Here is a 26,972-nt window from a genome sequence, read left to right as displayed (position 1 = left end):
TCAGTCGGATTTATTGAAGTTCTCATCTGTGCCGCCACGAGCCATTTTCACTCTCTGCTCACCGGAGCCGCAGTCCGTCACTTCGACCGCAGCCGCCGCCGCCACCGGCGTCGTCTCCGGAGCCCTTCCCCCTGAAGCGACGCCGACGGGACGTCCGACGCCGAAATGCGTCGCGTCGAAGGCGCCGAGGATGTCCGGCGCGTCCAAGGAGCTGCCCCGGCCCATCCTCCCGGCGCGTTCCGCTTGCCCGCTCGCCGTCGCACGCGCCCCCCCCCAGGACGTCCCTCCGCCGCTTGCCTCGCCCCCGTCGTCGCCTCCTGACCATCGGCCGCTCGCGCTCCCGCAACCGCCGCCGGAGGTCGCGAGCGCCGCTCCAGTCGTTCCTGTCCCCGTCTCGTCGGCGTCCGTCTCTGCGACGCGCACGGCTTGCTCGTCCGGCGGCCGTCCCGCAGGCGGCGGCCCTCCGTTGCTCGCCGCTCCGCGATCCTCGGCCGCCGCCGCCCAAGCCGCTGCTGAGCAGCCGCCGGTGTCCTCGCGATCGGCGTCGCGGCCGTCGGTCGCGAGCGTCGCTCGAGGTTCCCTCTCGTCACTGTCGAGCGAAGAAGGCGGTGGGGCGTCCGAGGAGGCCTCAACTGCGGGGGGCTGGTTAGTGGGGGGCTGGTCAGTGGGGGGCAGGTCAGTGGGGGGCTGGTTAGTGGGGGGCTGGTCTGCGGGGGGCTGGTCCGTGGGGGGCTGGTCAGTGGGGGGCTGGTCAGTGGGGGGCTGGTCAGTGGGGGGCTGGTTAGTGGGTGGCTCGTCTGTGAGGGGCTGGTCCGTGGGGAGCTGGTCTGTGAGGGGCTGGTCCGTGGGGGGCTGGTCTGTGGGGGGCTCGTCTGCGGGGGGCTGGTCCGAGCAGCCAGATGCCACCAACCCGCCGAGCGACTGTGCCGTCACCACGGCCTCGCCGCGGGTGCGAATGCCCACGGCTCGCAGGACGGTCTCCATCTCCTTCATGTAGTCCATGTGGCCGTTGACCTGTCACGGGCGCGGGGAAAGGTCGTTCGTTACCGGTTAACACCAGACCACGTGACGTGCCTTCCCACAGACCATCACCACCACCTACTCTTAGGTTTTTTCGGTAAAGTCACGTAGGTAAAAAAAAAAATTACAATTAATAAAAGTAAAATAAAAATCACGACGTTTCGGAGGCAACACAAGCTTCCGTCTTCAGGTGGAACCGTCACAGCACGATTGCTTAATACAGCAATCGTGCTGTGACGTCGTGATTTTCATTTTATTAATTTTTATTTTATTTTTTACCTATGTGACTTTACCGAAAAAACCTAAGAGTATGAATCCTTGCAGTCACGAAAGCTTCAAATCTAGAATCATCACCACCACCGTCCGCTTAGTCGGAGGGAGAGTGATTCGGAAGGCGGCGTTGCAGGATAACTGCGGACAAGTGACCGGCTACCCCCCCCACGCCTCCCCCACATCGCGTACCACTGCGGAGAGATCCACGTTGTTGATCTGGCGACTGTCCGTACACACTGGCTGCAGGCCGGCGACGTTCAGCTGCACCGAGGAGCTTCGGTAGAGAAACTTGAGCAGCCAGTCGCCCCTGCGAGCCGCGGTTGGTGGGGTGGAAGGGGGGTTAAGAGGGTCACACGCACGGGATTCCGAGATACAATAATTGTTTTTTTACCCTTCTATCTGGCAACAAAACTGACACCTTTTTACAAGGAGTCATGTTTGCATAGACCACAATACCTGCAGCCATAATGCAAACAAAAAACATAACTCTGATAATATTTTTTTTGTTTGCATTATGGCTGCAGGTATTGTGGTCTATGCAAATATGACTCCTTGTAAAAAGGTGTCAGTTTTGTTGCCAGATAGAAGGGTAAAAAAAAACAATTATCATATTTTTTACTGGCAAATGAGGTTCCAATGGTGATTCCGAGATAGTCACAGCAACGCCAACGACGCGTCGCCGCGTGACACTGCGAGGATGCCCCCCACCACCCCCCCTCCCCCAGTGAAGCGGTGCCGACGCAGTGAGCGTGCCTGCAGTATCCGTTGGTGATGCGGCCCGAGACGACACGGGCGATGGGATCCCACCGCTTTGCCGAGCTCTGCACCGGTGCTCCCAGCAGCACCGCGTCCTCAACGATGCCCTCGCAGCCTGGCGACCGTCGCCACGGCAACGGGAGGGTAGCACGTGCGGACGAGCACACGCGCGTGTTGCACACACACACACAGACACCCCTTCGTGTAGCCTTAATAGACTCTTGAGGCAAGAGCTGTTAGCGAGCACCTATGAAAGCCGCAAACCGCACACGAGGGGGTGGGTGGCCAGCACCACGCCCGGCCGCCTTTGTCTACCCAGTGGCGACGTTTTACACATCGCACCGGGTACTCATTTAAGGCCGAGTCGACCTAGGGGACGACCAGGATTGATTCAAATAATCGTCACGGGTGTTGGTCGTGCACGGGAATCGAACTCGGGTGGCCGGGTTTGTAGCGCAGCGCGCGAACCGCTGCACTACCGCTCCCGACACGCGCACGGGATGATACTTGCGTCCAAAACCTCGTGCCGCAAGAACGCAAATTAGCCCGGATATTTGACTGCGGCTAGCGCCGTTGGCGACCCAGCCTCTAAACAGGGAGGAGTGGTGTGGCTGGCGCCATTCGCACAAGACAGGTCGTCTCGGTCTCCCGCGTGCAGACTTTGACCTTGCAGCAACACCAGCAAGCGACCCGTTTTACTGGGGTGTTGCATTATGAGCGGGGAATTGAATCTGGGACTCCAGGATTTTAGTGAAGTGTGCGACTCTGAGCTCCCCAACTAGCCTCATATCCATTTGACTTATAGAGGCCCAGGTCTCTAATAAGTTGATTTATAGGGGCCCAGGTCTCTAATAAGTTGACTTATAGAGGCCCAGGTCAGCTACAGATGCCATTTGCCACAGCCAAACATCTGCCTCTGCCCATACACAAACAGTACATAACAACACTATGAGACCTCCTTTACCAGTGGTAAAATACAGTGATAGGTTTTTACCCTTCCAACTGGTACAAAAGGAGGTCTCATAGTGTAAATGCTTACCCCGAGCTCTCAATACTCTGATAGTGCGCTGTTTTTGAGTTGTACGCCTTTTGGCGTCATCTGGTCCAACACCAATGGAGACTAGGCTCTAAGAAAAGCTGTCTCGGGTGTGGACCAATCAACTTCAAGGACAGTGCATACATTATCATCATCAGAGTTATTTCTTTTTGTTTGCATTTTGACTGCTTGTGTTGTGGTTATTGCAAACATGATGCCGTGTATAAAGGTGTCAGTTTTTGTACCAGTTGAAAGGGTAAAAAACCTATCACAGTACATAACAAGGTCGAACTAATATAACCTCATTCTCTCGAACAGCTTAATAATTACTCGACCTTGTTCGTAAAATTTTAACAAGCGTGGCGATGGAAAAGCTGCCTTAGACTGCCTCCCTGAGCCTTGGGCAATCACGACTATCCCTAAGAATACACGAGGTACCTCACTCTGGCTCTCTGAGCCTCAGTGATAATAATACAAATCTAATCTCCGAATAGCACGATTGGCTACGTATGAAAGAATTTCAACATACACACATTTATATAGCGCCTTCACTCAAGGCGCTTGACGTAGCTTACTAAACAATGACAGAACGGAATGATGTAGATGTTTAAGGACAAGGTCTATTAGGGAAGGGATGGCAAGGAGTGGAGGGACAGGGGAAGAGAAGAGAATGGGCAGAAGCCACGAGAGGGAGCCTTCGTCTGGCTCCCTGAGCCTCGCTAATAATAATAATCGAATCTCCAATTAGCACGGCTGGCTACGTAGGGTGTGAGAGAAGTTCAACGACGCTTTTAACGAGTACCTTCGCTGAAGACGCTGGACATACCGTAGCTGACAAAATGGTGACACAGAATGGAATGACGTAGATGGCAGCGGCGTGCTCCGGGTTCGAGGAACGAATGACACGAAGGGGGTACAGGGGAGGTACGGTAAGGAGCAGAGGGACAGGGGGGGGGAGGGGGGAGGTGTGGAGGAAGATGACGCAGACTCCGTACCCTTCTCCTTGGCCATCTCCTCGAGGCAGTAGAAGATGACGCGCGCCCCCAGGCTGAAGCCGACGAGAGTCACGGGCCGCTTGCCCTGTGGCGGCAACAAGCGGACGGCACACGGGTGAGCCTCGGGCGCCCGCCGCGCGACGATCGTCGCGGCAGACGGAGGAGCTATGGCAAACGACGACGCGCGCTCGCGTTGTGCCGCGTGCCTTTTGGTACGGCGTCCGACGTTTCGCCCACCCGCCCCTCTCCCCCGCTCACCTGCTGGCGCGAGAGCAGCACGCGCGCCAGCTGCTTGCCCGTCTCGGCGGCGCGGTTCAGGCACACGTCCCACGGGTTGTCGATGATGTTGGCGGCGAGGAGGAGCGACGACGGCCACGCGAGTGCGGCCAGGATGCCTGGTCACGCGCGCACGGCCACACGAAGACTAAGATCTCCCCCCCCTCCCGGTGTAGCCTCAACGGAGAGTTGTGGGGCAAGTGCTGTTAGCGAGTAGCACCAGGGAAGGCCGGCAAAGCACACGAGGGGGTGGGTGGCAGGTATTGTGCGTGCATCTTTGAGTTGCATGGCCACTATCGCAATCTTGCATTTATGGAGGAGTTGTGGTGCCGCATCGGCCTGCTACTGATGTTCTGACGCAGTTGATGGCGACACCACCGGTGTCTTCGACGAGGAGGGGGGGGAAATGTGAAAACGTCAGGAGGTGCGATGTTTGGGTCTCGAACGGGGTGGTTATTAATTCTAGATTTGAAGCTTTCGTGACTGCAAGGATTCATACTCTTCGTTTTTTCGGTAAAGTCACGTAGGTAAAAAAAGAGAAATTAAAATTAATACAAAAAAATTATAATAAAATCACGACGTTTCGGAGGCAACACAAGTCTCCGTCATCAGGTGGAACCGTCACAGCCAGATTTGCTGTATCAAGTGAGGCAGGGATTCCAAGATGCAAGTTCTTAAATACAAGTTAAGGGGGAGGAGAGGAGGGGTGGTTATTCTGGACGTCCAACCTCTTCCTCTCTGTTCCAAAAATGGACGTCATTAATTTGAACGTACAAACGTTTGATTCGATTTTGCCCAGCGGTGGATTGCCGGCAAAGGGTCCGTCCCGTCCGTCCACGTCTGCGTGTGTAAGAGTGCAAGCGCTGCTTGGGGAGCACGGTGTTGTAGCAGTTAGCGCACTGTGTTATGATCCCGGCGACCCTAATTCGATTCCCGTTCACCGCCAACAACAGTGACGATTATCTAAACCGATCCTGGGCCTCCCCTAGGTCGACTCGGCCTCAAATCAGTACCTGGTGCCTTGTGTAAACATCGGCACTGGGGAGACAAAGACGGCCGGGCGTCGTGCTGCCCACTCACCCGCTCGTACGCCACGCCATTGGCGGCTTTCACAGGTGCCACTCGCTAACAGCGCTTGTCCCGAGGCTACCCGCTGCGGTCAGAGTGGGTCTCACCGGACAGCACGGTGAGCTTGAGGGCCTCCTGCGCCGCCATGCTGAGCAGCCCGTTGATGATGGAGTCGATGGCACGGCCCAGCGCTCGCAGGTACTGGGACTCCCACACGAGGCAGTACTGCTCACGGCTGTGGTGCAGGGACCGCCAGGGGGTCTCAAAGCTCCCTAGGAGAGGGGACAGGGATACAGAGGAAGACAGGGAGACAGAGGGAGACAGGGAGACAGAGGGAGACAGGGGGACAGAGGGAGACAGGGGGACAGAGGGAGACAGGGGGACAGGGAGACAGGGAGACAGGGGGACAGAGGGAGACAGGGAGACAGAGGGAGACAGGGAGACAGGGAGACACAGGGAGACAGAGGAAGACACAGGGAGACACAGGGGGACACAGGGAGACACAGGGGGACACAGGGAGACACAGGGAGACACATGAAGACACAGGGAGACGGGGAGACAGGGGGATAAAGGGAGACAGGGGGACAGAGGGAGACAGGGAGACACAGGGGGACAGGGAGACAGGGGGACAAGGAGACACAGGGAGACAGGGAGACACAGGGAGACACAGGGAAACAGGGGTTTGAATTCACATTCGCCACGTCAATACAACGCGTGCTCTGACGCCCCCTGCAGTTTCGTCCATTCACAGGGCACTTGACGCAGCCACGCGGTGGTGCGGTGAGAAAACACCAGCACCAGCATCCGCCTCAACAGGTGCTCACTCACTGCACTTGCCCTAATAGTCTGTTAAGGCTGTACGGGGGATCTTTGTCTTTGTATGTATATCTGTTTGGGAAGCGGTGGTGCGGCGGTTAGCGTGCTGCGCTCCGAACACGGCAACCTGCGTTCGATCCACGGCCGACATCGGTGATGAATATCTGAACCGATCCTGGGCCTCCCCTAGGTCGACTTAGCCTCAAATGAGTACGTGGTGCCTTATGTAAGCATCAGCACTGGAGAGACAAAGGCGGCCGGGTGTGGTGCTAGCTAACCACCTCCTCTCGTGTGCCGTGTCACCATTCGTAGGTGCTTGCTGACAGTACAGTGCTTGCTCTGGCAGCCTGTTAAAGGGCCACGTGGGGTGGTTTTGTTAACGTGTGTGTATGGGGTGCAGTAGCGTAGTGGTTAGCACGCTGCGCCTCAAACCCGGCGACGCGAGTTGGACTACTGCTCAGTGCCAATGAGAGTGGCGAATAATTGAACTGGTCCTGGGCCTCTCCTAGGTCGAGCCAGCCTTAAATCTGTATCTGGTGCGGTGTGTGGGGAGCGGTAGTGTAGCGGTTAGCGCGCTGCGCTATGAACCTGGCGACCCGGGTTCGATTCCCGCTCACGGCTAACACTAGTGACGATTATCTGAACCGGTCCTGGGCCTCCCCTAGGTCGACTCAGCCTTAAATGAGTACCTGGTGCGGTGTGTAAACATCGCCACTGGGGAGACAAAGGCGGCCGGGCGTGGTGCTGGCCACCCACCCCCTCGTTCGTGTACCGTTCCGGCCTTCATAGGTGCTCGCTAACAGCACTTGCCCCTACAGTCTGTTAAGGCTATACGGGGGATCTTTGCCTTTGTCTTGTAAGTTCACGTGTACATTCATCATTCATTCCATGCAGGAGTATTTGGCTTCATGTGGGAGGAACTCGAGAGCCAGCAGGAAACCCACAATGCCAGAGCACTACTGCCTTATCAGTACTGACCCGGAAAATTGACAGTTTCGCCATGATTACGAATCATCATTTTAAAAAATGTACCTTCGACACTGCAAGGTGGCTGTACACCAGCCCCACTCCACATGTGTAATGCTTTGCATCAAATGACAAAGGTGCAGCCCTGCAATTGCTTGCTCATACCACTGCTGGCAGAAGGGCCTCCACTAGAGGGAGCACTGGAGAGGCCCTCTCTTCCACGCTGGCCAGACATCTTAAGAGGCTATGAGAGTACCCACACTTCACCCCAGCACGCGCGTATTGCCAATCAGCCAAATGTTGGTGAACCTGTTCCTGCTGCAGAGGGAGCCCTCTGCAGCCTCTAGGGGGGAGTTTTACGGAGCCCCTCCAGACAGTGTTCTTGGCCCACGCTTCCACGATGGCCACGTGCCTTACATAACGCCACCCGACTTCTCAAAAGCGAGCCCTTGCCGCACACGACGGCAGACAGACACACCTCGGTTACATAACGATAATGCAGACAGGTGGGTGCCAATTTTGTATAGGGGGCACACACACACGCACGCACCTGTTGTACCCGAGTTATTGTTCGTAAGAGAAGCCGCTTACACGACACTGCCCGCCAGGTGTTTTGCAATAAGGACAGACCCTCTGAGGGGGGAGGGGAGGGGGCAAACGCTGCTGGCAAGCACCGCAGCGTTACCACTTATCCCGTGGCAGAGATGCGCGCGTGTCCCCGCGCTGCCGTGCGCGCGTGAGTGCGCGTTACCGTATTTGCCGGAGGAGAGCCAGCCCGTGATGGCGATGGTGACGTCCAGCTTGCGCCCCTCGGTGAGGGTCACGAACTCAAACTCCTCCACCTGCCCCACGCGCTTCTTCATCTTGTACCCTGGAGCAACAGCGGAAAAACTGAGTTGTCTCTCGATTTCTCCTGCTGCAAGCCACGCGCACTTGTATAACATTATAACAATATTCATTTACACTTCTACGTATCTTCTTGGTTCTTTCGGTAAAGTCACGTAGAAGGAAAATAATAAAAATAAAACATAATAAAATCATTCTCACGACGTTTCGGCCACAACGCAAGCAGCCGTCTTCAGGTGGAGAACAGGTCTGTCGAGAAGGCAGAGTCTCATTCAGTCTGTCGAGAAGGCAGAGTCTCATTACAGACTCTGCCTTCTCGACAGACCTGTTCTCCACCTGAAGACGTCTGCTTGCGTTGTGGCCGAAACGTTGTGAGAATTATTTTATTATGTTTTATTTTTATTATTTTATTATTTTCCTTCTACGTGACTTTACCGAAAGAACCAAGAAGATGAATTCCTGCAGTCACGAAAGCTTTAAATCGAAACTTCTACGTGTGTATGTGTGTTGAACGTATGTCGCACCGTACGTAGCCGACCGTGCTAATGGGAGGTGCGGCGGGGGGGGGACAACAGACTAAACAGAAAAAGCAGTTAGAAGGGAACGAGTTTTCAATCTAGATTAATTAAAAGTGCACAATCACTCAAAGCCATAGCAGGACTAATGCTGCCTCCTTTCACACGGAGATCACAAGGCGCTAAACAAACATAACAAAGACAAAGACCCCCCCCCCACCATATAGCCTGAACAGACTGTTGGGGCAAGTACTGTTAGCGAGAACCTATTTAGACCGGCACGGCACAGGAGGGGGTGGGTGCCAGGACCACGCTGGGCCGCCTTTGTCTCCCTAGTGGCAATGTTTATACACCAGGTACTCATTTGAGGCCGAGTCGACCTAGGGGAGGCCCATAACCGGTTCAAATAATCGTCGCCGATGTTGGCCGTGAGCAGGAATCGATCTCCGGTCGCCAGCTTCGTAGTGCAGTGCGCTCACCGCTGTACAAGCGAGCGAGCTAGTGAGCGCGTGAGCGAGCGAGCTAGTGAGCGCGTGAGCGAGCGAGCTAGTGAGCGCGTGAGCGAGCGAGCTAGTGAGCGCGTGAGCGAGCGAGCTAGTGAGCGCGTGAGCGAGCGAGCTAGTGAGCGCGTGAGCGAGCGAGCTAGTGAGCGCGTGAGCGAGCTAGTGAGCGCGTGAGCGAGCGAGCTAGTGAGCGCTTGAGCGAGCGAGCTAGTGAGCGCGTGAGCGAGCGAGCTAGTGAGCGCGTGAGCGAGCGAGCTAGTGAGCGCGTGAGCGAGCGAGCTAGTGAGCGCGTGAGCGAGCGAGCTAGTGAGCGCGTGAGCGAGCGAGCTAGTGAGCGAGCGAGCTAGTGAGTGAGATAGTCCAGCGAGTAAGATAGTCCAGCAAGTAAGATAGTCCAGCGAGTAAGATAGTCCAGCGAGTAAGATAGTCCAGCGAGTAAGATAGTCCAGCGAGTAAGATAGTCCAGCGAGTAAGATAGTCCAGCGAGTAAGATAGTCCAGCGAGTAAGATAGTCCAGCGAGTAAGATAGTCCAGCGAGTAAGATAGTCCAGCGAGTAGGATAGTCCAGCGAGTAAGATAGTCCAGCGAGTGCGCGAGTCACCGGTGAGGCCAGCGCCGGCCGCGCCGAACAGCGAGGTCATGACGGCGATGCCGGCGGTGGAGCCGAGAACAGCGGCGCCGGCGCCGCCGATGACCGCGCCAGCACCTGCGGCCACGAACGGGGCCGCCAGTCCCCCCGTCACTCCTGCAGGAGCGCGTACACACAAAGACAAAGATAAAGATAAAGATTCCCCGTATAGCCTTAACAGACTGTAGGGGCAAGTGCTGTTAGCGAGCACCTATAAAGGCCGGCACGGCACACGAGGGGGTGGGTGGCCAACACCACGCCCGGCCGCCTTTGTCTCCCTAGCGGCGATGTTTACACATCGCACTAGGTACTCATTTTAGGCTGAGTCGACCTAGGGGAGGCCCGGGACCGGTTCAGATAATCGTCACTGGTGTTGGCCGTGAGCGGGAATCGAACTCGGGTCGCCGGGTTCATAGCGCAGCGCGCTAACCGCTACACTATCGCTCCCCACACACACACATACGCACACACGCACGTACACACACACACGCGTACACACACACACGTACACACACACAAGACAAATATCTCCGTATAGCCTCCACCTCCAACTCAGCTTAAATATACGCTCCAAGATTGGTGCTGTTTCATTCTTCACCTGAGGACGGCTGCTTGCGTCGTAGCCGAAACGTCGTGAGAATTATTTTATTATGTTTTATTTTTATTATTTTATTATTTTCCTTCTACGTGTCTTTACCGAAAGAACCAAGAAGATGAATCCCTGCAGTCACGAAAGCTTTAAATCGAAAAAGCCTCAACAGACTTGCTGGGGAAAGTGCTGCGAGTGAGCACCTATGAAGGCCGCCACGAGGGGATGGTGTGGCCAGGACCATGCCCCGCCGCCTGTTTCTCCCAGTGCTGATGTTTTCATATCGCAGCACCGGGTACTCATTTAAGGCTGAGTCGACCTAGAAGATATTTGTCACGGTTTTTGACCGTGTGTGGGAATCAAACACGGGCGGCCGGGTTTGTAGCGTAGGGCGCCAACTACCGTACTATAGCAGATGCACAAAACAAAGATCCCCCATATAGCCTTTAGCAAACTGTTGGGGCAAGTGCTGTTGGCGAGCCCCAATGATCGACACTAGTAGCGAGATGCAACGTGGCATGCAAGGCATGATGGGATGACCGATCGCGTGGTCACAATCGTGCGTTCATTATTTCTACTCTGTGTGTGGGCAACTGTACGGCAGGTTAGTTGGGTTAATGAAATCTGGCTGTCCGCCTCATGATGCCAGTTGAAATTCCTGGGGAAACGCAGATTGTAAAAGTTGTGGCTTGGCTCTCCAACACACCGGTGTACTGTACTAGTATACTACACTATATACTACACTACTATACACTACACCATACAATATACTACTATACACTACACTATACACTACACTATACTACTATACACTACACTACTATACACAATACACTACTATACACTACATTATACACTAGTGCTGTCCTAGTATACTACACTACACTATACACTAGTGCTGTACTAGTGACGAATTGGCCACGTTCTATTTACGTGACAACCCTTACTAGTTGGCCGTGTCGGGTGGTGGCGGGTTTAACGACACATTTATATTTACGCGATCTAACCCAGAAAAACCCTCTATTGTGGGTTATTGAGTTATGAAAGCAGAGAGGGGGCGCGTGCATCACCTGTTCTAACAAGAGCCACGATAACTGTGGTTGTGACGACGACGATGCTGTGACTTTATCAAGATCTGGAAGCCACTCTGGGGAAAGTTTTCGTCGCCAAGACTATCCACCAAGGGTAGCGGCAGCCGCGGTGTGAACGTTCAGCGCGCCGTGGGCTTGCGGTGCAGAGGTCACCTTGTCCCATCGGCCAGCGCGGTGGTCGAAACGGCGAGGGCAAGTTTAAAAAAAAATAAAAAATCACCACCACCACCTTCCACCCAGCAACATAAACAGAAACTCCACGGTCAGCTGATCAGCAATTCGCGTGAGGTGGGGTAAAGTGTGGGCATACTCCCGTCTTTACCAAGACGCCTGGACAATGTGGAAGAGTAGGCCAAAAAAATACCCTCGAGAGGGGCTCTCTATAGCTCCCTCTAGTGGAGGTCCCTCTCTGCCAGCTGTGGGGTGACAAAGCGATTGCAGGTGCTGCGCCTGTACCTACTTTCCACCACAGAAGTGGCTGACCGACTGAGGAAGTGGCGCGCGGCGATGATGAAAACCTACTGTGGCGCGCGCAGTTACGCGCGTTCCAATCGTGCGCGCGACAAAACATTATTAGCGATAGAATTTAAATGCAAACGACGTGCTCATGCGTGTAGCGAGGCAGCAATGGCTTTATCGACGCATTAAAATAGAATCTGACACTCACGATTCGTGCACTGCATGATCCGTCTAAGTTTAGGTTGCGTAATGGAGGCAAATTATGTGCTCATATTCCTGCGGTGGGCGATACGCACGAGGCATGGCACAACGAGTGAAAATTTGCAAAAACCCAGACAAACAAGACTCGCAACACAAACGGGACAGTAAACACCAGACAAGAAAGGCAGTTCACTCTGGAACAGAATCGTGACGACGCATTGAATCGGCCGATTCGCCCGATTTGAATTTTATCCCCGAAAGGGCGACATTTAATGAATCTGCGTGAGTCTAAGAACTGCGTTTTGTGTTCAGTTTATTGTCCTTTCCCCCGCACCTCCCATTAGCACGGTTGGCTACGTGAGGCCCGAAAGAAGTTCAACATATGTACGTATACATACACGTACATACGAGACCTCGTCATTAGACGAGATTCAATCCTCCCCCTCTCCCTCTCTCTCCAGCCTGCGGAACAGGCGTCCATATTACTTGAACCTCCACAGATGCTCGATGCACACCAGGTATAACACGAATCTGCAAGGTTCCCCCCTTCCCGAGCCCCACTTGGAAGGCAAGGCAAAGTCGTGATCGAGCGTTTCGCTTTGCATGGGGCAGCAAACCGGAGGGTCTGAAGAACGCACCACACATACTTCAGGAGGAACCTTTCAACAACAATACCTGCGTGGTTCAACACTGGCGTGTTTCGATTTAAAACTTTCGCGACTGCAGGGATTCATCTTCTTGGTTCTTTCGGTAAAGTCACGTAGAAGGGAAATAATAAAATAATAAAAATAAAACATAATAAAATAATTCTCACGACTTTTCGGCCACAACGCAAGCAGCCATTCAGACGCTGTCTCCCCGACAGACCTGGTCTTCACCTGAGGACGGCTGCTTGCGTTGTGGCCAAAACGTCGTGAGAATAATTGTATTTTTATTATTTTATTATTTCCCTTCTACGTGACTTTACCGAAAGAACCAAGAAGATGAATTTCTGCGTGGTTCAACACTGGCGGCGCATTTCCTGGGAGCGGCTCCTTCGCCGCTCGTCGCAGAGGTCCGCGGCTCGAATCCACCGGGCCACCCTGGTTAATACTGTGGCGTGTGCACTACCCCTACAATATGGGCGCCCGTCGACTTGACAATGAACAAAAACGATGCCGGGATGTGCAGGAACTGGTCGACGTTTATTCTCCCATGAGGTCCCTGAGATCGCCTTTGGATCACCTTCACTTGTAAATGCTCCGAGGTCAAGGCTCCTTTCCTGAGGTGATTGGGATTTTGGCACTGTGCAGCTCCCAGGCATCGGAACAACGCTTTGGCTTTGCCAAGAAGGCAATCAGAGTCGTTATCTGTATTTAAAACTAAACAATTTTTGTTTATTTTACCAGGTAAGGATAAATAAGCCATATAGCTCTTTTGCAGCAGCGACCTGGCCACAAATGATAGCTCAACGAAGTGTCTTATGTGGAAATTTATAGCAACCAAATACACATGTTGTTGATTCTAATGTGGAGGGAAAAACCAGAGGACCCGGAGAAAAATCCACGCGACCACAGGTGAGAACATGTCAACTCCCAATATACAGTAGGCGTCAGGGTCGGGATCAAATCCACGACCTGCAAAATAGGCGAGGTATTTAACGGCCCAAAATCACCCACGCAGCAGCAGCAGCAGAGCGATTCCCGACTGCAGGCCGGGTTCCGAGTCTCCTTGTGCCGCACGGGGACAGCTGCCATTGGGAGGGGGGGTTGTGCCCTTTCAAAGTTTGTTAGACGAGGTGCGAGTCGTCGCTTGCCGCGTGTGAACGGTTCCCGCGTAAGGGAGGGCGGCTCGACCGAAACGACCGAATCGACGTCGTCGTCGTCGTCAGCGAGCGAGGCGACGGCGAACGACCGGCGCGGCGGTAGACGGAGGTCGCGCGGCGTGCGTACCCAGCAGGGTCCCTCCCACCGTGGTCGCGAGCCCGATGAGGAGGTACCTCTTGATCTTCCTCTTCCTCTCGGCTTTCTTCCGAGCCTCCAGCTCTGCCCTGCACAAGTCGCACGTCGCCCATTGTCAATTTTCAAAAGTGCACCCACAAAAAAGTTTACATACGTACCCCGTTTCATATTTGCAATTTTTTTTTTATTTTACCAGGTAAGGCCCACTTGAGCTGTATGGCTCTTTTTCAGAAGTGACGTGGCCACTAATGAAAGCTCAACGAAGTGGCTTATCACGTGAACATTTAAAGCAGCCAAACACTTTGAACGCACGTTTCTGAATGCGGAGGGGAAAACCGGAGGACCCGGAGAAAATGCCACGCGGTCACGGGGAGAACATGCAAACTCCAAATTTCCAGCAGGGCATCAGGTTCGGGATCGAACCCACAATATTCTATACACCAGGCGAGGTAGTAGTCCAGATTTTCTACGCATTCCCGAAAGCCACACACTCCGGAGGCAGCCTAGACAAGCCGGGGCCTCGTGAGACGGAGTGCGATGCCCTGAACGAGCTACGCCGCCCGCTTCTCCTCGACACGGCATTTCAAGAGGAGGGGGGGGTTCTGGGGGGGAGGGGGTTAGGAGCAGAGGTCGCAACCGGGTACCCGATACCCGTACCCTACCCGATACCCGGCTACCCGTACCCGGCCAGGTATGGGTACGGGTACCCGTTTGCGACCCTGGTGCGGCCGGGTACGGGTACGGGTACGGGTAGGCCGTGAGTCACTGGTGAGTAACAGTTTGTCACTCATTTCGGGTAGGCTACGGGTAGGGAACGGGTACCCGTACCCGGCCGGGTACGGGTATGAGTACCCATTTGCGACCCTGGTGCGGCCGGGTACGGGTAAGGAATCAAAACCCGTTTGCGACCTCTGGTTAGGAGCCCTCCCCAGAAAATATTCCATGAGAAATCAAGCCCCGAGAATAATCGTAATCCTTTGCAGGACTTGATAACAGACATTTGCCATGACTTGCCACAGCCTGTACACATGCCTAGCTCCGTCGTTCCTTCCCGCTTGTGCGCATGACTTTTCTAAGTGTCCCTCGCATTAAACAATCGGATGCACTGCAAGCGAATACACTGCAAACGGACCGCGCGTGCTATGGATGATGCGATGTTCGATTGGCCAGCCGCAGCCCCTGTGATCTGCCGCAGCTGTGCGGGGGGGGTGGCTGCAGAGGTGTTAATCTAACGGAATTTCTGCTTCTTTATTTCATTGCCCAAATTCATCCTCAATTTTATCCACGCCGAGCTATCGGCGTCGTAGCGGCAAGAGGTGAAGAATCCATTCGGATCTCTCGCGCAGCAGCGCGACCCTTCACATTGGAGAACAGCCCACGCAAGCGGATATCACAGAGCTCCCCATGGGATCCTGTTCGAGTGACTTCTGTTTCGCACAGCAGAGGGGGCAACGCTTTCCCACCTGCTCTTGCATACCGGAGAAAATCTTCGGCACGTGACACGTCGACCCGACAGTTAATTCTCAGACCTGAAAAGTAGCCGAATGAAGTCGAGAAGCAAATGTGTTTCATGCGAGACCATCGGTGCAATACGCACGAGAACCACGAGCAGCTGCCGGGATTCTGACCCAGGATCTCGTCGGTGCCGGCTCAGCGCTCCGACCTCCGAGCAACCTGGTCACTTCCACAATTTACCCCTAAACAAGACGTCCCAATTGCTTAGGAAACGTCGTAAGCCAACCCGTGGCAACATTCGATTGGCGCCAGTTGGCTACGTACGGCGCGAAAGAAGTTCAACGTACGTACGTCCAAGTAAAGCCCTAGGGACATGGATCAACGGCGAAGGGTCCAAAGCGTTCAGGAGCAAGGGGTCAGTGTACTTACGTTGTGGGAACTCCAGCGCAAGGTCCGTGCGGCACGGCAGAGGAGAGAAACAACATTCTCAACGAAGAAGCCTTATCGCGCGCAGGGAGAGATACGGGCCTTTCGGTGGCCCTCCCAGAACCACGTGCGAGGAACGTGACGGTGCAAGCCGAATCGAGAAAGGCAAAGGATGGAATGACGATAGGGATGGATGATACAATGCAGTGGGTGTGGCGGTTGCGCCGGTATCATCGATTGGTAAGTGTTATGCTACGCTCAAGAGCCACGTCGTGTCGAAACGCTCGTCTTAAAAATCGATGTTGCCGGATTCGTGTGTGTGTGTATAGTGTGACGTCCACCGCGGAGATTGAGCCATCAAGTCAGCCGGTGGGCAGGTGCCAGATGGATTGTTACATCGCTTGCACGTCACATGGAGGGACAATGGACGGTGGTCACACCGATGGGAGTGGCAGCCAAAAAAGGGAACGCAGCCTAGATGACGTTCGCTGCAGAGATGAGAGCTATGAAATGTGCCCATGTGCAGACACTAGACAGATTCTTGTTTCCAATCGCTTTCACTTGGGGAGAAGTTAACATGCACACGAGTTTAAAGTTTAAACTTCTGTGAACTCAGTCACTGCGAGGAATGCGTAGGTTATCAAGTGTCACGCCAAGGTGGAATTATTCCAGTGAGATCCGGTTTGTTGAGTCCCTCCGTGCCACTGTTTACTCAAGCTTGCCGGCAACTCTATCGCGGGACCGTGAGAGACGGCGATGGCTTAGGGAGGCCCTCATCCAGCAGTGGCGAGACCATCGCTGATGGTGACGACGATACACTGCATGTGATGAGTTGCCGTGACCCCCACCCCACCACCGGCAGCCATGAGTGGCCGTTACATTAACCACGAGGTTAACAAAAAAGAATCCATCCTCGGACCGAATCGCTATCGCCTGCGGGTGAATGGTTACTTGCACCTCGAATTAAACGATTGGACGAAAAAAATTATTTGCTAGTTGACTTGTGAGCTGTTTTCACCAATGACAAAGTGTCAGGATGGCAAGCAGCTGTCTTTGCAGCCGAACGATATCGCGGGCTGGGCAGAGGAAGGGGTGGAAATTTTGTTTCCCTTCATGCGGGCCGAGTAGAGCTCTCACTTCCCTCTGGCAGAGCCACGCATTGCCACAGACAAAAGTGAGTGCAGCTAATTCCCCTCCCAATACCCGATCGGTGCGGCTAAAGATGCTTGTGGCGAGAGATAGAATATCATAATTGTTTTTTTACCCTTCTATCTGGCAACAAAACTGACACCATTTTTTTAAAAGGAGTCATGTTTGCATAGACCACAATACCTGCAGTCATAATGCAAACAAAAAACATAACTCTGATAATGTATGCACTGTCCTTGAAGTTGATTGGTCCACACCCGAGACAGCTTTCCTTAGAGCCTAGTCTCACATGGGTTGGACCAGATGACGCCAAAAGGTGCACAACTCAAAGAAAATGCACCATCAGAGTATGAGAGCTCGGGGCAAGCATTTACACCATTGGAACCTCATTTGCCAGTAAAAAATATGATAATTGGTTTTTTACCCTTCTATCTGGCAACAAAACTGACACCTTTTTTTTTACAACATGACTCCTTGTAAAAAAAGGTGTCAGTTTGGTTGCCAGATAGAAGGGTAAAAAAAACAATTATCATATTTTTTACCGGCAAATGAGGTTCCAATGGTGTAGATAGAATATCGTTTGCGGGAAGTTTTCGCGTGGTGGCTGTACCCACGTAGCTGCCCGTGAGTTGTGTGAAATAAAAGCCCGTGGGCTGTAGGGTAGCTTCCCCACTCCTGCCACTAAGAGACGAGGGGGTGGGGGGGCTGGCGGGCGCACGCACGGGCGGTCACTCACGGCGTCTCCTCGTTTGGCGTGGAGTTGAGGCTTGAGACGACAGTGTCCTCAAAGTCCTCCAGATCCTCGGGCTGGACACGGAGTAGCCAGGCGATGTGACGCACCAAGACGTGGGCCCGGGCGTCATAACAGCCTGCGCACAAATATCCTCCATGTAACCTTCCCAGACTGTCGGGGCAAGTGCTGTGAGGGAGCAGCTATGAATTATTTCTTTGGTTCTTTCGGTTAAGTCATGTCTAAAGATAAAATAATAAATTAAATAATAGCATATTACGACGTTTCGATTGCAACACAAGCAATCATCATCAGGCATAAAAGAAATAGCAACAAAAATCGAACTAGACAACTATAGACAGACATACAAGCAGACAGACATCACAAGGACACACGGAGAGAGAACACATCGGCACAAAGAGAGAGGTCGTTTCTGTGCAGTCACGAAAGCTCCAAAATTAGGATAGCAGCTATGAAGCCCGGCACGGCACACGGGAAGGATGGGTGGGCAGCACCACGCCCGGCTGCCTTTGTCTTCCCAATGGCAATGTTTTAACACACCGCACCAGGTACTCAGTTGAGGCTGAGTCGAGCTAGGGGAGGCCCAGGACTGATATGAGCCAACTGGGAATCGCACTCAGGCTCGCTAGGTTTATAGTGCAGCGTGCAAAATATTTCCCTGCCACTCCCCCCGCCAGAGTTTAATATTCGCCCAAAAACATTTCTTTTGCTTTAACATCTGAGCAAAGACGGTGTGAGTGAGCGATAAGGTTGATGATGATCAAGCCCGATGACATCACGTTGCACCTACCGTCCTTCAGCGCAAACATGACAAGGTCCTGCAAGAGATGGACAGAGATAATCAATGGACGTTGTTAATCGCATTCGATTCTGACAACATTTTATTCTGTATTGTAATCGGTCAAAAACATTTACACTCTTCAATTGATATTCTTTCATTGTGCGCGGCAGAGCACAGGGGAAGCGAGCATGCATTGCTGTTCGGCACAGCTCCGGTATCGGTTATTAGGGCTTGCTCGCAAAACGACACGACAAATCTCATTTGCTCATCGCCTGAAACGTACATAAGCAGGCACAGTCCGTTGTAAAAATGCACTGCCGGATGAAGGCCTCCCCCAGTCCGTGCGAGTCATGCAGGTGGCTTCACTACATCTCACCAGGCCGGCCAGTGCTTTGGTTGGTAAACAGGTTGGTGCACAGGCACAGGAGCAACTCGGTACTGTTACAACAATAAATTCCGCTGCACTTTCCTCTATTGCCTACAACGTATCTCGAAAGCCTACAACACCTGTTTATCCATGGTGGTTACCCATCTAATTACTCTGAAGGCTCAACCGCTCAAACATATATACGTACGGTGCGAAAGAAGTTCAATGAACATTCATGCAAACACACGATCTGCCGCGATCAGATGCACCGCAAGCGATGTACACACAGAGGCACACGTACGACTACGGTAATGCAGAGCCCGGTTTGTCCGTCCACTGCTGGAGGACGAGGGCTGCCCCGTGCCCTGTGGGTCGTGGCAACGTCCGAGTAAGTCGTCCGCATCTCTTCTAGAGTGAACGTGCGTCCGCAATCGCGAAGCCGCCTTCGTAACAACGTCTCCACAGCGCGAGCGAGAGACGGCTCGGCACACGTGCGTGGCGCGCGCACCTGAACGAGCGGCATGAACCCGTCGCTCTTCTCCGACCGCGGTCCCAGCTCCCGAGCGATCAGATCGACGAACGAGTCGGAGCCCTCGCCCCCCGTGCCCTCGGCGAACGCCTCCATGATGGGCAGCACCGTCGCGGGCAGGCCCAGCCACTCGGTGAGCGACGTCGTGAACCGCTTACGGAACTCGCTGCAGGACGACACGTTCCGTGGTCAATTGTGCTTAACCCGATGGTGTTGGTGATTTAACAACACATTTTTGGACCATCTTATCTGACAGGCACTATTTTACTTTACCGAGTGTTAACATCCCTAGCGTTTAACAGTACTCTCTTTATTGTCAGCCAACACTGGTATAAACATGGGCATTTTCGTTTCTTTTCTATCATGTGCATCCACAGTGACTTGCGCACAAACACGTCCACGCCCACGCCCACGAGTACCCGTGCCCTCTTTTAGCCCCGCCCCCCCCCTCCCGATACGTTCCATTCATTGGCTACCACATTCTGATAAGCTCCTCCCCCCCTCTCCTCCCCCCTTAACTGGTATTTAAGAGCTTGCATCTTGAATCCCTCCCTCACTTGATGCAGCAAATCTGGCTGAGACGGTCCCACCTGATGACGGAGACTTGTGTTGCCTCCGAAACGTCGTGATTTTTATTATTTTATTTTTATTAATTTTAATTTCATTTTTTTCCTACGTGACTTTACCGAAAGAACAAAGAGTATGAACTCTTAAGAGACCAGTATAATGGGCGCCACGGTGGCGAGATGTTAATTTCCTCGCCTGGTATACAGAAGGTCGCGGTTTCGAGCCTGACCCTGATGCCTGCTGTATATTTGGAGTTTGCATCTCTCCCCGTGGTCGCGTGGATTTTTCTCTGGGTCCTCCGGTCTTTTCCTCCGCATTTAGAATCATGCGCGGAGAGCATTTGGCTGCTGTAAATTTCCACGCGATCAACCACTTCATCAGGCTATTATTTGTGACCAGGTCAATTCTAAAAACAGAGCTATATATATCTCAGTGGGCAATGGTGGAGCCAGGATTTTCAGGTAGGGGGGGCAACCCCTCCAGCAATGAAAAATGATAGGAGTTGTTAGTAAGTAAGGAGATGTTAGTGAGTAAGGAGTTGTTAGTAAGTAAGGACTTGTCCCTTGCTTTTTATTCGACGCGTGTGCAGCGATGGCACAGCCATCGATCGAGGGTCGAATTTGAACCGTGTGTGATCGGCATCGCGCTCGCTGAAGGTGAATGCCTTCAGGGAAGTCGTGTACTGTATACGCAACTGTACACAATTCTGTGAGTCACTTATAACTGCTTTGCCGTTACTTTTTGCCAATTATGGACTCAGACTATTATCCTATCATCTCATAGAGTCCCTGGCACATGATAATATGCTACACAGTGGCAGTGAGGGTCGCAAAATGCCGATATATTACTAACTAGCTTTACTACCCGGCTTCGCCCGGGACTTGGATTCACCACGCCCGGCCGCCTTTGTCTCCCCAGTGGCGATGTTCACACACAACACACCAGTTACTTTTTTGAGGCTGAGTCGACGTAGGGGAGGCCCAGGACCGGTTCAAATAATCGTCACCAGTGTTGGTCGTGAGTGGGAATGGAACTGGGGTCGCCGGGTTCATAGTGCAGCGCGCTAACCACGACACTACAATGCGTTACGCTTCCACATGCGCGGGTCACGTGACAGATTTGACGTCACAGCTCACTTGCCGTGCAAAAAATATATGAATTATTGAGCTTCCCCCCCCCCCCAAAAAAAAACAAAAGTGTATTTTTATAATTTTTGCATGGTGTACAGTCTGGAAATTACCCACATGGCAAATTTCAAGTTTGTTGCATGTCGGGAAGTACGCTAAACATTTTGAACAGACACACATAATCACAACTTTGCCTTTTATATATATGAAGATAAACCCCAATGATCCGATCGAAATGAGGGATTTTGATCGGATCATTGGGGGGGCACGTGCCCCCCAACCCCCCCCCCCCCCACTGCCAGTGGGCCTTAGCTGGTATAATAAAAAATAGTTTACTTTTAGTTTAGCTACTGTTGCCAAGTGATGGAAATCCAACATTTCTACGTCGGGGTGAGTCTATCCATAGCACCACCACTATTGACTTTCTCACAAAGTGCCCTGCATTTTATCAACCCTGCAGCGCTGATGGGCTGAGTCAACCACCAAGCGAGATGTGAACTTGCAACTGTCCGATTGTGTGCCACTCACTCCAAAGCCGAGCCACCCGGCCGGCTTACACTTAAACGCCTCCAGTAGTGACAGCGACATCACAACAGCGGCGTGGGACACTGGGTAATCGTGGAATTAGCGTCGGGGTCCAGAAGAGGAACAGCTGCTTCATGTCCCATCCGCAGGCAACCACCATGCCAATAATTGCGCCCGATAATCTATCTGCATTAGGTTTCTGTGGATAGTTGGCGGCAAGCTTGAGTAAACAGTGGCACGGAGGGACTCAACAAACCGGATCTCACTGGAATAATTCCACCTTGGCGTGACACTTGATAACCTACGCATTCCTCGCAGTGACTGAGTTCACAGAAGTTTAAACTTTAAACTCGTGTGCATATTAACTTCTCCCCAAGTGAAAGCGACTGGAAACAACAAAAACTGAATGACAAAGCCCTTCCCACTGCCTTATTTTCATGTTTAAGTCATGCCCACTCTGTCAGTATACTCCTCATCGTCGTCATCATCATCATCAGCAGCCACGAACAATCAATCCACTGCTCAATGAAGGCCTTCCCCATACCGTGGACCTGCAACGTAACGACACACCTATCTCCCGCGCACGAGCCGATATCATCGCGCTGGATAGGACGTGTGTGCAGGGTATGTACGTATGTATGCTGAACTTCGTTCACACCGTACGCAGCCAACCGTGCAAGTCGGAGGTGCGGGGGAAGGACAATGAACTAAACACACATCTCAAGAAATTAGTTTTCAAGTTTGGGTGGCGGAGGTGCCGGCTACCGAGACAGGCATTGCAGCGGTTTACGCAAGTTCAGTGACCGAAGAGCAGATGGCAAAACACCCTCGAGGCAGATCGTGGAGGCTGCTGCTTGCCTACTGTGCAACAGCTGTGCAGCATTTGCGGGACCTGGTGGAGGGTTGGAAGTGTTGGTAGCGAGGTGGTGGTAGTCGTGGTCGTAGTGGTGGTGGAGGTAGTTGACACAGCTGATGCATCCGCCAATTATATCAGGCAGTCAACCTGTGGCACCCGAGTCTGTCCCGTGACCTCCTGCCAGCAGAGCCTTCAACACTCGACGTGGCCTCAAAGTGCACCTGGCCTGGCACAGGTGCTATGGTGACGTCACCGTCACTTCGTGGCAAATGGTGGCTATTGGTACTGTATTGGTGGTGGTGGAAGTGGTGGTGGAAGTGGTGGTGGTGGAAGTTGTGGTGGCGGTGGTAGTAGTGGCGGTGGTAGTAGTGGCGGTGGTGGTAGTGGCGGTGGTGGTGGTAGTAGTGGTGGTGGTAGTGGCGGTGGTAGTGGTAGTAGTGGTGGTAGTAGTAGTGGTGGTAGTAGTGGCGGTGGTAGTAGTGGCGGTGGTAGTAGTGGTGGTAGTAGTGGTGGTGGTAGTGGCGGTGGTAGTAGTGGCGGTGGTAGTAGTGGCGGTGGTGGTAGTGGCGGTGGTGGTAGTAGCGGTGGTGGTAGTGGCGGTGATAGTAGTGGTGGTAGTAGTGGCGGTGGCGGCGCCAACGGGTTTGAGCCACGATGCCGCCACCGTCGCCTCGCCACGCACCTGTGGTTGTCGGTGGGCAAGAGCGACGCGAGGGAGATGGCGCAGAGCGCTGCGTAAGAGAAGCGCCCCGTGTCCGACAGCGTCTTCCCCACCGTCTCCGCAGGCTCTGCGAGCTCCACTGGCGCCTGCGCCGCGGCGATCGTCCCGCCCAGGACTCCGGCCGCCCGGCCTGCAACGCACGCGGCGAGGGGACGAGGCAACGGCAAAGTTGGGGTTCGAGCAAAACGAGTTGGGATGCACCGCCAACGTTACCGTCAACAATCATCAACCTGCGTAGAACAAGGTAAAGGTGTGGCTCCGCGGTTGATTGCTCACGGCACTGCTGGCAACGGGCTTCTACTAGGGCAGTTGTTCTTCACTAATTTTCAGAGGAGGGGGAGGGCACTTTCGCCGATAAGACATCGTCAGTGTATGAGGCCCGCCACACATTTGACACCATTGGGGGTTTGACAGCAGCACGATGATGATGATGATGATGGGGGGTGTTTTCACAATTGTGTGTTGTCGGGGGGGCCACGCGTCAGGGGCCGCACTAAAGGCCACCAGGGGCCGCCAACGGCCGACGAACCTTGCAATGAAGAACACTGCACTAGAGGCAGGTAGGGACACCCCATGCAGAAAGTATTTGGCCTACTCTTCCACGCTGGCCAGACGACTGGGGAGGACGTGGGAGTACTCACACTGCACCACACCACGTGCGGCCAGCCAGTCCACTGTGGTGTTCCCGTCACTACTGCTGGGAAGAGGCGTTGGGATCTGAGAAAAGTGTCGGTTGCTTTACCGGCAGTCCCGGGAGAATGAATTGACGACCTCTGGAGTACAAGTCCAATGTGCTAACCACGACACCATCAACCTATATATTGTAACACACATACAAATCACCCGGTCGACCTAAACCTGAATCAGGGCCATGGCGAGTGATATCTGAACCATTCCTGAGCTGCCCCTGTCCCGTGACCGACAAGTAGTGGGGGGGGGGCTTCATCCAGCAGTGGATTGACAAAGGGGGGCTAAACATGTATTTAAAATTATAAAAACAGGCAAGGAGGAAATTCCACATTCCATAGACACGAGGCGAGACCATCCATCGGATGTGTTTTCATACAAGGAGTGCAACAACGGCCTATCCACTGCTGAAATATGCCAGATAGCCTGGTGGGCCCTGTGGTCCGGGATCTGAACTCACTCGTTCGAACTGCGGGGCAAGTGTCTGTGACCCCAGCTACCCCGAGATAGTCACTCACATTGCGCCGATAATGAGACAATGGACAATGCAAGTCTCGGAGGCTGTGTCACTGGCTGTGTCACTGGCTGTCTTAATGGCTGTGTCACTGGCTCTCTCGCTGGCTGTCTCAGAAGTTGTCTCAGATGATGTCTCAGATGATGTCTCACTGGCTGTCTCGCTGGCTGTCTCAGAAGTTGTCTCAGATGATGTCTCACTGGCTGTCTCGCTGGCTGTCTCAGAAGTTGTCTCAGATGATATCTCAGATGATGTCTCAGGTGATGTCTCAGAAGTTGTCTCAGATTATGTCTCACTGGCTGTCTCGCTGGCTGTCTCAGAAGTTGTCTCAGATGATGTCTCAGATGATGTCTCAGATGATGTCTCAGAAGTTGTCTCAGAAGATGTCTCAGATGATGTCTTAGAAGATGTCTCAGATGATGTCTCAGAAGTTGTCTCAGATGATGTCTCAGATGATGTCTCAGATGATGTCTCAGAAGTTGTCTCAGATGATGTCTCAGATGATGTCTCAGAAGATGTCTCAGATGATGTCTCAGATGATGTCTCGGAAGTTGTCTCAGATGATGTCTCAGATGATGTCTTAGAAGATGTCTCAGATGATGTCTCAGAAGTTGTCTCAGATGATGTCTCAGATGATGTCTTAGAAGTTGTCTCAGATGATGTCTCAGATGATGTCTCAGAAGATGTCTCAGATGATGTCTCAGATGATGTCTCAGATGATGTCTCAGATGATGTCTCAGATGATGTCTTAGAAGATGTCTCAGATGATGTCTCAGAAGTTGTCTCAGATGATGTCTTAGAAGTTGTCTCAGATGATGTCTCAGATGATGTCTCAGAAGATGTCTCAGAGGCTGTCCCACTGGAACCCTCAGAAGCCAGACAAATGCAGGTTCACAGAGACAATTACAGCAGACGGCACTGGCTCTCCATTGCGAATGCAAGAGTGAAATCACAACAACAAAAACCTGACGGATTACAGACGCCTTCATCCAGCAGTGGATATGACAAGGCTGGTGGTGAATGTACCTTCGCAGTCACAGGGGTGAATGATACGTGCGTCACACGTGAGTTTCACACCCACTTGGTGGTAACGTGCAGAGGCAAGTACTGTATGTTGAACTTCTTATGCAACCGTGCTAATCGGAGGTGCGGCATCGGGTAAAAGATAGGGCAAGGGTTGGAGCTACAGGTAAGGGATAGAGACAGGATAAGGAACAGGGTAGGGATAGGGCAAGGGTTGGAGCTACAGGTAAGGGTTAGAGACAGGATAAGGAATAGGGTAGGGATAGGGTAGGGATAGGGTAGACAGAGTAAGGGTAGGGATATGGCAATGGGTGGGCTAAGAGCGAGGGATGGGATAAGGAATAGGGATGGGGTAGAGATAGGGTAGGGATAGAGTAAGGGAAGGGGTGAGGTACGAGCGAGGGACATGATAAGGGATAGTCAGGGTAAATTTCGATTTAAAGCTTTCGTGACTGCAGGGATTCATCTTCTTGGTTCTTTCGGTAAAGTCACGTAGAAGGGAAATAATAAAATAATAAAAATAAAACATAATAAAATAATTCTCACGACGTTTCGGCCACAACGCAAGCAGCCGTCCTCAGGTGGAGAACAGGTCTGTCAGACTGTCTCTCGACAGACCTGTTCTCCACCTGAGGACGGCTGCTTGCGTTGTGGCCGAAACGTCGTGAGAATTGTATTGTATTATGTTTTATTCTTATTATTTTATTATTTTCCTTCTACGTGACTTTACCGAAAGAACCAAGAAGATAGTCAGGGTAGGTGAGGGTTCATAGTTCTCTCATGACTGACGGTCTAGAGGCCGGTAGACCAAAGCATGCAACCGTGAGCCATTGAGCCTGAGTGAGAATGTCTATAATACTCGATGTGGTGTGCCCGAGTGAGCGAATATTTTCCAGACAGAACCCCTGCGGAACGCAAAAAGCGTTTGTCTTCAAAAGTGAGGGCAAAGGGCAAAGGTCAAAGGTCACCGTGAGGGCAAAGGTCAAGCTTCGGTTGGAATCGAGGGTGGTGCGCGGATTCACGTCGGCGTTGGATCAGAGAGAAGTCGGTGTTTGAAAGTCAGCGGTAGAGGTTGGTGTAGGGGATGGGGGTTGAGGTGTTAGGGGTGGTGTAGGGGTTGAGGTGTTAGGGGTGGTGCAGGGATAGGGGTTGAGTTGAGCGTTAGGGGTTCGTGTCGGGTATGGGAAGAGGAACGCACCTTCTCGCTTCTCCGCGTCTTGTCCATCTCCGTCCATCATCGCCCTAAGCGTGGAGGGAGACGGAAATAAGTCCCACGAGAAAGTTTTCCCTGACTCTCTCTCCGATCTCATCCAACTCTCTCCTCCCCGGTCCTCTCTCCCCTCTCTCTCTCCCCACTTTGTCTCTCCCCACTGTTTCTCCCTACTCCCTTGTCTCTCCCTACCCTGTCTCTCCCCACTCTCTCCCTACTCCCTGTCTCTCCTACCCCCTGTCTCTCCCCACTCTCTCCCTACCCTCTCCCTACCCCGTCTCTCCCTACCCCCTATCTCTCCCCACT

At 53.0% G+C, this 26,972-nt stretch overlaps 1 protein-coding gene across 1 annotated transcript; it reads right to left on the bottom strand.

The window, feature by feature from the left end:
* TMCO4 (transmembrane and coiled-coil domains 4) lies at positions 1–26,864 on the bottom strand. The gene is made up of 14 exons (XM_078873429.1): positions 26,655–26,864; positions 23,194–23,362; positions 19,416–19,602; positions 18,550–18,577; positions 17,745–17,877; positions 13,970–14,067; positions 9,672–9,815; positions 7,958–8,077; positions 5,532–5,696; positions 4,339–4,475; positions 4,081–4,165; positions 2,047–2,164; positions 1,483–1,600; positions 1–1,014 (listed from the first exon to the last, which is right to left on the bottom strand). Exons 1-14 carry the CDS (start codon positions 26,764–26,766, stop codon positions 1–3), a joined length of 2,628 nt encoding a protein of 875 aa, XP_078729555.1. The 5' UTR covers positions 26,767–26,864.
* Positions 26,865–26,972: the final 108 nt, after the last annotated feature.

The sequence above is a fragment of the Lampetra fluviatilis genome, chromosome 36, assembly GCF_964198595.1.
Source record: "Lampetra fluviatilis chromosome 36, kcLamFluv1.1, whole genome shotgun sequence".
NCBI classification, from domain to species: domain Eukaryota; kingdom Metazoa; phylum Chordata; class Hyperoartia; order Petromyzontiformes; family Petromyzontidae; genus Lampetra; species Lampetra fluviatilis.
The sequence above is the reverse complement of the archived record's forward strand: the minus strand, read 5'-3'. Positions and strand labels throughout refer to the sequence as shown.